The 13,038-nt window shown below is 45.8% G+C and overlaps 1 protein-coding gene across 1 annotated transcript in view; it reads right to left on the bottom strand.

Annotated features, from left to right (window-relative positions):
* Positions 1-13,038, bottom strand: part of smyd3 (SET and MYND domain containing 3) — a 110,611-nt gene that overhangs the window by 87,599 nt on the left and 9,974 nt on the right. The window contains exons 2-5 of the mRNA XM_026999906.2: positions 7,257-7,320; positions 4,254-4,361; positions 4,063-4,120; positions 2,936-3,072 (exon numbers count right to left, since the gene is read on the bottom strand). Coding sequence (XP_026855707.2) covers positions 2,936-3,072; positions 4,063-4,120; positions 4,254-4,361; positions 7,257-7,320 — 367 coding nt within the window. The remainder of the gene's footprint in view (positions 1-2,935; positions 3,073-4,062; positions 4,121-4,253; positions 4,362-7,256; positions 7,321-13,038) is intronic.

Here is a 13,038-nt window from a genome sequence, read left to right as displayed (position 1 = left end):
GTGTGTGTGTGTGTGTGTGTGTGTGTGTGTGTGTGTGTGTGTGTATGTGGGCGCGAGCGCATGCGTTACTGTGAGATGTGTGTGTGTGTGTGTGTGTGTGCGTGTGTGTGCGTGTGTGTGGGTGCGAGCGCATGTGTTACTGTCAGATGTGTGTGTGTGTGTGTGTGTGTGTGTGTGTGGGCGCGAGCGCATGTGTTACTGTGAGATGTGTGTGTGTGTGTGTGTGTGGGCGCGAGCGCATGTGTTACTGTGAGATGTGTGTGTGTGTGTGTGTGTGTGGGCGCGAGCGCATGTGTTACTGTGAGATGTGTGTGTGTGTGTGTGTGTGTGGGCGCGAGCGCATGTGTTACTGTGAGATGTGTGTGTGTGTGTGTGTGTGTGTGTGGGCGCGAGCGCATGTGTTACTGTGAGATGTGTGTGTGTGTGTGTGTGTGTGTGTGTGGGCGCGAGCGCATGTGTTACTGTGAGATGTGTGTGTGTGTGTGTGTGTGTGTGTGGGCGCGAGCGCATGTGTTACTGTGAGATGTGTGTGTGTGTGTGTGTGTGTGTGTGTGTGTGTGGGCGCGAGCGCATGTGTTACTATGAGATGTGTGTGTGTGTGTGTGTGTGTGTGTGTGTGTGGGCGCGAGCGCATGTGTTACTGTGAGATGTGTGTGTGTGTGTGTGTGTGTGTGTGTGTGTGTGTGTGTGGGCGCGAGCGCATGTGTTACTGTGAGATGTGTGTGTGTGTGTGTGTGTGTGTGTGTGTGGGCGCGAGCGCATGTGTTACTGTGAGATGTGTGTGTGTGTGTGTGTGTGTGTGTGTGTGTGGGCGCGAGCGCATGTGTTACTGTGAGATGTGTGTGTGTGTGTGTGTGTGTGTGTGTGTGTGTGGGCGCGAGCGCATGTGTTACTGTGAGATGTGTGTGTGTGTGTGTGTGTGTGTGTGTGGGCGCGAGCGCATGTGTTACTGTGAGATGTGTGTGTGTGTGTGTGTGTGTGTGTGTGCGCGCGCGTGTGTGGGCGCGAGCGCATGTGTTACTGTGAGATGTGTGTGTGTGTGTGTGTGTGTGTGTGTGTGTGCGCGCGCGTGTGTGTGGGCGCGAGCGCATGTGTTACTGTCAGATGTGTGTGCCTGGCTCCACATCCTCATGATGTGATGCTGCTTGCAGCCCAACAGAATGACAGAACAGAAAAAAGCCACAGTGAGACCATATTGCTAATTACATGCACTGTGGAAGAGAAAGAGAGGAGACAAGGAGAAGGGTAGAGCGAGAGGGAAAAACGGAGAGACACTTCTTGGGGACGTCTCATGATTCTCTATCCATCTTTTTGCCATCAGTATAACAGTTTGACAGCGAGTGATCTTTTTTTTTTTTTTACCTACAACTCATCACTCTAGCCCTGACATTCCCTCTATTACTCCACTGTGAAAGATGACGGCTGATAAAATGACAAACACGCCTTCCAAATTTCATGCTGCGACCTGCATTCATTCTGGCTTGAAGGTGATGGAGTGTGAGGACAACTTCAGCAAAGAGGTCCCCTTCAGTCTGAAGCACTGCGTGGGCGTCTGTGGTTAACCTGGCCTCTACGCTTCCAGCCCTGGGCAATCGCACTGCAACCCTGCTATCGAGATGCCGCAACGACTGATGTTGGCCCTCAGCAGTGTGTGGTCCAGGGACACGCACCTTGATACTGCGGTCGGCCACGTGTGGACTCAGTAGAGATCAGGGATGCACACCTCAGCCCTCTAGCAGTAGCACTGCTTCTCATCACAATAACGAGAAGAAACCAATCACAGTTCAAGCCGTTCAGATCTCAGGACTGTGGGGATCCTGGTTTTTAACAGTGCAGAGCTATCTACTGCATCCAGCGTGACTCCATTAACTGATCAGTCAAATCAGCCAGCACTGACGTCAGTGCTGGGGTAGTGAGGATCAGCCACAGACCGGAGTAGCGTCTTTGAAACTCCCCAAGCACAGAGGCAGCTGTCAGCTCGAATAGTGCACAGGTTCTCCTGCAAACACGCAAAAGCTGTTTGCTAGTGATGTGCCATCCGTTGGGTCCCCGCTGTGTTCGTGAGCCGTCATGCTGGACTGCCCCGATATCTCCGCTGGGCCAAGTGTGGTTGTAATAACGGCGCAGTGAAAATGGTCAGCGAATGAACAAATAAAAGTCAGTCTGAGGGGAATGCAAAACAGCCCTTCATGCCGACAGATCAGTAAACAAACTCCCACAGAGCCAAGCACCTGGCCATAAACATCGAGAACAAAAATGATAAAAGAATCCCTTAACATACAGCAGACACACCCAAGCAAACACACACGCAAACACACACACACACAGAAAACCTGGAACAGATTACAGAATAGTCTGATTCAAAAAGAGTTCTGATGCTTGAGCTCCATTTTTGGGTTGTGCCGAGGGGTCTTACGGTAAAACCCAACTAATGCACGCACACATGGACGCGTGCGAACACATGCAAGCAATGATGAACACATGCAAGCAATGACAAACACATGCATACACATCACAGCCACCGGATACCCAAAACACAGCACAAAACGCACCTCCGTCTGTGAGGGGCTCGCACTGTTCCTGTGTGTACTATGTATATAAGTGTATGTATATACACTTATACGTAAATGTATATAAGTGACATTTTGTACCATGATCATAGTTCTAGGGGACACTTTTTATACCCTCATCTAAGGGATCAGAATGAGGAAAGCCAAATAAGAGCACTCCAGCTGTGGGCGGAGCAAGCTACAGGCGGAGCCAGCCGTGGGCGGAGCCAGCCGTGGGCGGAGCCCGCGCCGGACTGCAGCGCACAGTTCCGAACGGGGCTGCCACGCTCAGGGAGACATGCCCGCTTAGTCTGTAAAACTCTGCAGTATTCGTCATGCCACAGTAACGTCTCCCCCCCTGCTGTGCCGAGGGGGAGGCGACTCACCCGGGACAGGAGGCCCATGAGGTCCAGACCACCCGGCAGCACCGACACATCACACACTTCCTGCAGCAGGTAGAGTTGCAGCATAGAGCACAGCTGAGTCAGGCCTCCTCTCTTCTCCGCACTCATATCCTCCAGATCTGCAAGTGCCGCCCCACACACACACACACACACACACACACACACACACACACACACACACACACACATTTTCTTTATCATTTTTTTTTCAATAAACTATGTGCTATGAATAACCAACTCAATTAAATGGCTCACTAATATGCACATAAACTTTGCTCCAACTGTAACCTTGGCCTTAACTTCATTAACCAAGAGCAATTATTTTTGATTAACCCACACCACACCTATAAGGGATCATGTTCCTCTCTATGACAGAAAGCATGCCAATTAACCTGCACTGCACCTACACAGGATCACATACCTCTCTATGACAGAAAGCATGTCACCGACATAATCCTACTTGAAATGTGACAAATAAAAAATAAAATGAACATGAAAAAGTTTGATTCTGTTAAAAAGTAGGAGAGCCTTCCTAACTTATATGGAGTTCTAGAGATTTAAATATCACCATCATGTGGCTAAACTGCACAGAATGCTGGGTGCCCCAGGCAAGAGATTAGGGAGAAAGAGAGAATTGCATGCATGTGTGTTTGTATAGGTGTGTGTGTTTGTATAGGTGTGTGTGTTTATATAGGTGTGTGTGTTTATATAGGTGTGTGTGTTTGTATAGGTGTGTGTGTTTGTATAGGTGTGTGTGTTTGTATAGGTGTGTGTGTTTATATAGGTGTGTGTGTTTGTATAGGTGTGTGTGTTTATATAGGTGTGTGTGTTTATATAGGTGTGTGTGTTTGTGTGTGTGTTTGTGTGTATACAGTGGCAATTGACGCTGGCAGAAGGTATAAAGGAGGGGCTAACTGGGGACCGGAAAACCTTTGACCTCTTGTGGGCGTTTTCAGCTTTGACCTTAGCTGTACACTCCGTAATAAAACTAGGCATGGAAAAAAAAAAAAAGGAGTCTCTGTGGACAAAAAAAGCCAGACTGCTTCAGATGGGGCTGAGCGCAACCGAAGCTGCAGCTGGCGCCGCAGTGCAAGCAGGGCCGGACTTACGTGACTGGTGCTCGGCTAACGGGTAGCTCTCCTCTGGGTGCGGCTCTGGATCACTGAGCTACGGTGAGAGAACAACAACATCAGACCTACTCTACGGCTCCCTCGGCTCAGCCGCCGTGCGGTAGCCTCTACCCACTGCAGGAGTGGCTCGACGGGCGTTTTAGCAAACCGGTGGCCGAGGTGCAGCTTACCAGCCTGAAGATGATTCGCGCCGCGAGCCGCACCGAGTCTGTGGGCACCCTCGGCTGGAGGTGTTTCAGACACTTGCACTCCCTCTTGTGCTCCGGCCATGCCTGTCTCTGGAAGAAGGAGAACTTTAGCCAGAGGACAGAGAGATCCAGACAGCAATACAAAGAACTGACAGTTATAAGCATGTCTTATCAGCGTAATACTAAGTCTCAAACTGGGCCTGATACTTGCTCTGACACACATTATAGGGAAGAAAAACAACCATCATGAAACTGGCAAATGAGCAGCATATTCCACACACATTCATACATTCTCACACACACGCATACACACACGTGCGCCAAGCCATCAAAATATGATTCGAGTGCTGATGCAAGGCTGTCCCAGTCTATGAAGGCGAAACATTTATGCACAAGCTCCCAGCTCCAACTGCTCTCAGGACAGGCAGTAAAAGCCCATTTTACCACTAAAACATTGCACCACACAACCTGAATAACATGAAATTCCTCCAGCCATTAAAATATTTACAACCTTACCACATAAAGTATTTGTTACACCCTTAACATATAGCCAACAATTCATGTCACCATCAGGCACTGAATAGGTGACTGGTTTTAAGGTGGACCACAGGCACATTCATGTCACCATCAGGTACTGAATAGCTGACTGGTTTTAAGGCGGACCACAGGCATGTTCACGTCACCATCAGGCACTGAATAGCTGACTGGTTTTAAGGCGGACCACAGGCATGTTCACGTCACCATCAGGTACTGAATAGCTGACTGGTTTTAAGGCGGACCACAGGCATGTTCACGTCACCATCAGGCACTGAATAGCTGACTGGTTTTAAGGCGGACCACAGGCATGTTCACGTCACCATCAGGCACTGAATAGCTGACTGGTTTTAAGGTGGACCACAGGCACGTTCACATCACCATCAGGTACTGAATAGCTGACTGGTTTTAAGGTGGACCACAGGCACATTCATGCTCAATGAACCCTCAGCTTGCATTGGTCTGGCTCTAGTGTGACCACATCACACACCACAGACTCACAGTAAGCATTTATGGCTGTTATTAGCTGTATGTGCATCTAGAGAGTTCATGCAGGGGTCCTCAAAGTGGACATTAATCAAGAGCTCTGCAGCAAAGTGGTCATCAACCACTGTGAAAAAAACTGAAACCACATTCAGCTCTGCTGGAGCAAAGCATTTCAGAAACGACATAAATGTGTCTGTCAGCAGTCCAATCATGCTGTGGCCTGTATTCCTCCAGTTCTGTAATGGAAACCTGAAAAGGAAAATCTGGGAGTTGTAGGCAGGAACGACTCGTTGGGGGATATCGGTGGGGGTGGAGGGCATAACACACTGAACATCTGTCATCAATTATGACTGCAGAACTCGCGTGCTCCCTCACTCTCACACACACACTCACTCACTCACGTTCTTGTAAACATGCTCTCGCGCTCTCCCCTCCACAAATCACTTTTCTTTCCTTCTCTCTCTCTCAGAGCCGTTACTAGCTATGAGGACATCATGGTGTGGAGCTTGGTAGCCTGGAAAAGATGTTTTCTTTTCTAGGGCTGGGCCTGAATACGCCGTTGTCAGCCAGAGAAGGATGGGCCCCCCCTGTTGAGTCTTGGTTCCTCTCAAAGTTTCTTCCTCATGCTCTAGGGAGCTTTTCCCTGCCACCGTCACCCTTGGCTTGCTCACTGGAAGCTTGGACTCGAACATTTGTAAAGCTGCTTTGTGACATCTGTTGTAAAAAGCTCTATATAGATACATTTTATTTGATTTATTCGGCTATTTGTTCATTGGGTAGGTACTCGTTTTTTCAATTTTGACATTCGTATATACTGGGGTTTTTAGGGGTGGCGGGGGGCAGATGAAAATGGCTTCCAATAAAGGCAATCTAAAAATACGTTGTCAGCGCAATCTTGAACTATATTTATGCTTTTTAATTGCACTGTAAAAATGTGTAAATGTACATCATCTCAGCTCAGGCACCTGACACCCTGCGCACTCACAACGTCACACTTCATTTCAACGCTGGCCACGGTAAATAGAAAAGAAAATGCCAAAGAGCTCAGCTGTTAAAATTAAACACTTTAAATTAAACTCTTACAAGACAAAGGCAGGCTGCTTGCAATCTGATTGTGTTGAAATGTGCGCTGCTGTTATTATAATTGTGCCATCTTGTTCTGTTATTAAAATTGCACCATCTTGTTCTGTTTTTAAAGCTCAATCCAGAGGTGGCATGAGGGCTTTTTTAAATTCGGGGCGTGAGCCATCAGTGAGCCTAAACGGCCAGAGTTAAACGTTAGTCAAAGGTACAATGTTTTAATAATATTAACCTACCTAACGTATTCTATAACTGATTTAAAGTAGGCTTCCATGTGTATAAAATAAATCCACAGTTAAATAAAGGTTAATTATTTAAGTGAGTTATACAAATTACCAAATAAAACCAAGCAGTCTAATTTGACTCAAAGCCTATAACAGACAAATGAGGAATGTGAATGTGAACATGAACAATTAGGAAGGCTATGAAGAACTCAGTAGCCACTGAGCAACTAGGGAACTGTAAAGTTGTGGGAAACATAGATGCACTTAGAAAGTGGGGTAATAGGGCTACATGCATTTAGCCTTGAAGTAGGTCACTTTTGTACTGAAATGAGCGCACCAAAATGTTGATCCTTGGTGTGGCCGTTTCTACGTCATCTCCTTCATCTTCGGTCTCCATGACTCCTTAAGCAACAGTTTGTTTTGGGTTTTTTTCCTTTTCTGCAGCATCAAAAGTTGAGCGCATTTTCAACATGCATGAGGTGAACGGCCATATGGAAAAACAATACAAAAGGGAGCGTTCCTTTTGAAAGGGGCACCCGTGATTTGGCAGCGAAACCGACGCTGGTGGGGCAAAATAACACACCGACCTGTTCGTGGCCACGGCAACACAAGGTGCTTCTAGCACCATGTCTCCAGTGACGAGAGAAAGGAGAGCCCTTACCTGGCACTGTGTGCTGCAGTAACGGGTACACTTGCACTGAGAGCACCTCAAAAGACCATCACCCCTGCATAGAGACAGAGAGAGAGAGAGAGAGAGAGCGCAAGACAGAGAGAGAGCGCGACAGAGAGAGAGAGAGAGACAGAGAGAGAGAGAGAGACAGAGCGAGAGCGAGAGCGAGCGACAGAGAGAGACAGAGAGAGAGAGCGCGACAGAGAGAGAGCGAGAGAGAGAGACAGAGAGAGAGCGAGCGCGAGAGAGAGACAGAGAAAGAGACCGAGAGAGAGAGAGAGAGAGACAGAGAGTATATGAGAAACTGACCATCTCTTCTGCTGTGTTTACACTTTAGAGTGCTCTCTCCAGAATAGACAGCACATGCGTAAATAAAGCCCGGATTCGGTTTGTAGCCATTTCAGCCATTCTTTCTCATTCTGACCCAACTATACCTGTTCTTTACAAAATGGTTCTCAAGGCCTGAACTCCAGAAGAACTGACAGATTGAAGAGCAGTTCACATAGCCCTATTTAAGGTCCTGAAAATGGGTCATTAGTGAGCTTTTAAATAACTTCCAGCATAGAGAGGGGAACATTTTTAACTTGCAGAACTATTTCAACCTCTGCACTGTTTTTCTGGTAAGTTAAATCCATTATGGAGGATGCTCCAAATTTAAGAGACCTGGGAAACAGTGTTTGCCAATCTGGAAATAGACACCATCTAATTTATTAATCAATCAATGACAAATAAGTCTCTCTGTATTTCAAAATATTTAACCTTTTAACACAGTTTTCACATTCCTACTAACCCATTTTATTTCAGAGTTCAGAACTGTTTCTAAAGCATTTGTAAACCATAATAAAAAATTTAAAAAAGTTTGTATTAGTCAGATTTATTCTCGACTCCTCTCATCAAATTCCATAACATCAAGGAGATCGGCAGAAACATCTGGAGGAGGAAAAAAAAACAAAACAGTTGCGTATACCCCCAAAGTGACTGCCAGCAAGCACACGGAGCTGAGATGAATGAAGGGGTATGTTTCAAGGTTAACCGCTTTCTCAAGAAGAGTCTTAACTGCAAGCCGTAACCATGACAGAGAGGGTGTCAGGGAGGTGGGTGGGGTGAGCGTCTGCATCGGGATGCTCAGGGAGCCCTCAGCCTCTGCTCGCTCACTAGAATCATCACCTACAGTGTGTTAGACAGGAAGCCATCACCGCATCCGTCTTGTTGGCACTGGGCTGTGAAGACGAGGGAGGCTTGCATTTAGACTCTACCTCTGACGAAATCACAGAAGGGCTTCGCTGGTCCCAACACCCTCCCGGAGGGGATGGGAGTCCGGGAGACCAGAAGATGGACGGAAGCCGGCGCGGAGGCCGAACAGGGACAAAGAGGGGAGTGTAGAAAAGCTCCAACAGGAGCCTACTCAAACCATTATGGATATCAGCTGGAGAGCAAAGCGCATAAATACTAATGAGAGCATTGTAAGGACGTTTCCATAGAAACCTGACCCAGATGACACAGATACTTTTGCTCTATAATTCACCAGCACTAGTAAATGTATTAATTCAGCTTACATAAATAATTTTTGTGAGAATTACCCATGGGATGGATTTGTACAAATGAAATAAGACCCAGACTGCTTCAATCACTTGAGACCCATGAAATGATTACCGCTCAGCTGCTCAGCGGGAGAACACCAAAGAATTTAAAAAAAAAATAATAATAAATAAATAAATAAATAAATAAATAAATAAACACAACAAACACACACTACATAATGTCACTCCATTTATCCTGGATCTTCCATCGTAAATGCTAGCTGTCCTAATCACATCCAACAGCTGGCGTGCTTCGTTAGCCACCTGCAACACTGCCTCGAAGTTCAAAACCAAAAACATCCTTTGCATTAGCCACTGTGATGACTCGAGCTCTTCAAGGGTCCCTAAAACACGACACTTACCAGGTCCACACACTGGAGGAATTTACTGTCTACTGAGGTCCCAATGAACACAGCCAATGACTTCTTCAGTAAAATGTGTTTATGTACAGCCCCACTGATCTCAGCCACTGGGTACTACAGTAAAAATGTTTCGTCTGGTATACAACAGGGTCATCATAGATACTGGAGTTGTTTCCCATACAAATGGCAAATGACCATCTTCATATACAAGATTTTTGAAAAATATATAAAGTCATTAGTTAAAAAAAAGAAAAGAAAATGTCCAGCTGTCATGACGCACTGTGGATACAGTAAATGGAGCGATTCTCTTCTGCTCAGTGTCAGTTTCTGGTTCTGCTTCCCATACCATGACCGAAGCAACGATTAGTCAGGATTGGGTTTCTGAAAACACTTTAATTTTAAGTAATATAAACTGTGTAAACCGATACCTGCTCCACACTCTTCTAATATTTAACAGAATGTCTTTGGAAATTGCTTAAAATGAAATAAAACACAAATGTACTTTCAAACTTGGGGCAAGCTTGTTTTAGAAGGTTACCTTTTAGCCATGGACATGAATGCCTTGCTCATTTTAACTTAAAAAATCCAATAAGAGAGTTTGAGAAAGACACCCAATGGCTCAAGGAATAAACATTGGAAACTGTAGAGAAATACAATGGTATTTCTATAGGAACATCAATTATGCTGCAATGAAATCTTTATTGTGCTGCCAGGGCTTCAAAACAGATTAAAAGTACAGCTTCCATGTTAGTCTTTCACCATGAATCATCAGTCTATCCAAACGTGGCCCTGTCATATTCAGTAGAGATGGTGGAACTTTGTAAGTTAGGCCTGTGTCTCAGAGGTGCATGATCTCTCTGACAGTAATGAGATACACAGAGACAAGAACAGAGCCCAGAAGGAGCCCCCCGGTGTGGGTGTAGCGGAACCCTACACCAGCACTATGCACATAGGCTTCAGGTTATTAAAGGAGCCAGATGAGACGAGTCTGAGAAAAAAGTGAGAACGCTCATCTCCATCGCATAAAGTCGTCTCAGGCCGGAGCTCTTGTGTGTCTGAGTGCACTATGATCAACATAAAGGCCTGAGCTAGTGTGTGTGTGTTTGTGTAACCAACTTACTCTGTCAGCCTACTTTGCCTGTCAGCCTCTACATCCAGAGTCCTGTTGATACACTGTTGAGCCAAATGTACTTACAAGCCCCAGACATAAGGTGTTTTTAATGGCTGACCTTGATCAGCTGTAAAAACACATTGTTCTCTGTGTGCTTCGATTCTGAGATGCAGAGCAGAATATTTATACCAGTTGCGGTAAGAAATACCCAGAGCTGCAGTGTTCCTACATGGGCCTCCTCTCGGTTCCGCAGTACAGAATAAAAACTAATCATATATGATCACTCAAGCACGATTCATATCAATGCAAATTTGACATGGTTTGGAAATCTAATAATTCCCAGATGTGTGGACTATGGGAAAAACTTCGGGAGTACAGTGGTTTTGCATTGTAGCTAATAACCAGCACCACAGAAAAAGTCAAGGGATAATATGACTATGAATTAAATAGATCATGAAATAAAAGGATTAAATCTCACAGAATTTTAAAATAATAAAAGAGGAAGTCCTGATATGGATGGTAAATCCAATCAGACAGGTTGTATTTGACCAATATCCTCAGAAAAAAGGAAACACGATTAAAAGTTAAACAAGGCTTTGACGAGTCCATCATAATCTTTTATTGAAGCACTTTATCGACACTGGTGCATTAAGTTACATTTTACAAGCCTATTATGCAGCAGATCTGACCGTGCCTAACCCAGCCTGCTTCCATCATGCGCTTACGTATTTTATTGGCCCATTTAGCACAAAAATCATTGTTCTTTGAGAAACTACAAATTAGCCAGCTTCTTCTCGCACAACAGCAAACCAAACATTCTCAAAGGTTACACTAAATCAAGGGTCCTCTGCATTCTGTTAATGTACTGAAACGTCTGACAGGTTTATGTGATGTCTGCACCCATAATGCTCATCAGTTTAAACCCTGCTTAGCATCATCTCTTCTGTCCCTGAGGATCACCAAGGCAAAAACCCAAATAAGACTGAGGTCTCAGCGAGAAACCTGATTATCGGTAATGTTCCTGAGTCAGCTACAGGTCAGCACCTCTTCACTGCAGTAACGGCCCATGCTGCAGGTTTTACTACAGCCACACATCAGTGCTTGTCATATTCTCACACCTCCGCACACCCTTTTCCCCAGGAAGCCGGCAGTCAGCTTGTTAAAGGGACCGCGCCTGACCTGATGATTTGTGTCCTCGTGCAGGCACTTAAGGCAGTTTCGGTTACGGGAGCATTAACAGCATGATCCGGTTTAGAAAGGTCAAAGGTAATGGATCTGAACACGCCTTTCTGCTGCTGCTGGACTGCCTGAGGTCACCCTCAGGTCAAAACTGAGATTACTCCATTCAAGCTCACACAACAGATTAATTCCAGCATTGTGCAGCCAGAATATTCCTGGCCAAGAAATGAGGTATCCCTGCTCCATCTGCCCAGACCCGTATAACTGCAGCTCTACTCCAGTGTGTATCCCTGTGGACAGCACATTTGCCTATCAGCACTAGGGGTCTTGGGTTTGAGTCCCTATCTGGGTGGAGTTTCCATGTTCTCGCTGTGTCTGTGTGGGTTTCCTTCGGGGGTCTACGGTTTCCTGCCACAGTCCAAAAACATGAAGGTTAGGTTGATTAAATTGTCCTGTATGAATGTGAAGTGTGTGCACGTGTGGGGAGTACGTGGAGAGTACGCTGTGCGCAAATTGGCTGCCGCTTCTCATCGGTGTGTGGTGTGATTGTATCTGGTGTGTGTAGTGAAATGTAAAGTGTTCTTGAGTTTGACAAAGGTGCTCTATAAATGTTACTACTACTACTACTACTACTACTATTATTATTATTATTATTATTATTATTATTATTATTTGCCTGGGCCACTGTCACTGCAGCTCTGCTCCAGTGCGTATGCCTTAGCGTCTTTGGCTCCGAGCATATTCCCTGGTTCACTGCAGCATAGAGGAAAAGTATGCATCCCCCTCCCTGAAGATCCTGACAAACGATGGACTCCCCAGGCATCCTTCCTACGCCTTTTCACATCCATCTGCGTCCTCCACACCCCCATAGGCCTGCAGTATTAATTGGACGTGCATTAGATCCTTGCTAGTGGTAAATCTTATTAAATATATCCACTGGCCTTAGGGCATCAGGAACTGAGGCCCACTCCCTGCTCAGTCTTAATTGGATTTTTTGGACACGGGTGTGTACATGACAAGGTTTCTTAATTAAACAATATCCGGAATAATGCCATGTAAATAAGGCACAGATTCAAATCACCAATACAACAATCTTTGTGGTGGATCAGAAACCCGTCTGTAAACCTTCACAAACCTCGCTTGGGGTTCCGCGCAAACACAGATGAAATTAAGTGTGCTGGGGTTTTTGTTTTTTTTTTGTGTGTGTGTGTGTGTGTGTGTGTGTGTGTGTGTGTGTGTGTATGTGTGTGTGTATAGAAGCCCAGAGCACCAGTCAGTGCTGTAGGAGGAAGAGGAGGGGATAGTGTTTGCCAGCAGAGAGAGACACACAAACAGTGCCGTGTCCAACCAATCATCTGTTTCCAACATTCGTCAGGACACACACAAGCACACGCAAAACACATAATTAGTGTTACACTGTCAGGGCTCCTCGCAGCTCTATAAATCTTGTTAAAAACTACGCCTATCAATATCACTTCCTCTGCTGGTCCATTATAGGACCGGTAATCGATAAGCCTTCATAGTGAGTAGATGTTGGAGCT

The sequence above is a fragment of the Electrophorus electricus genome, chromosome 13 (assembly GCF_013358815.1).
Source record: "Electrophorus electricus isolate fEleEle1 chromosome 13, fEleEle1.pri, whole genome shotgun sequence".
Classification (NCBI taxonomy): Eukaryota; Metazoa; Chordata; class Actinopteri; order Gymnotiformes; family Gymnotidae; genus Electrophorus; species Electrophorus electricus.
The sequence above is the reverse complement of the archived record's forward strand: the minus strand, read 5'-3'. Positions and strand labels throughout refer to the sequence as shown.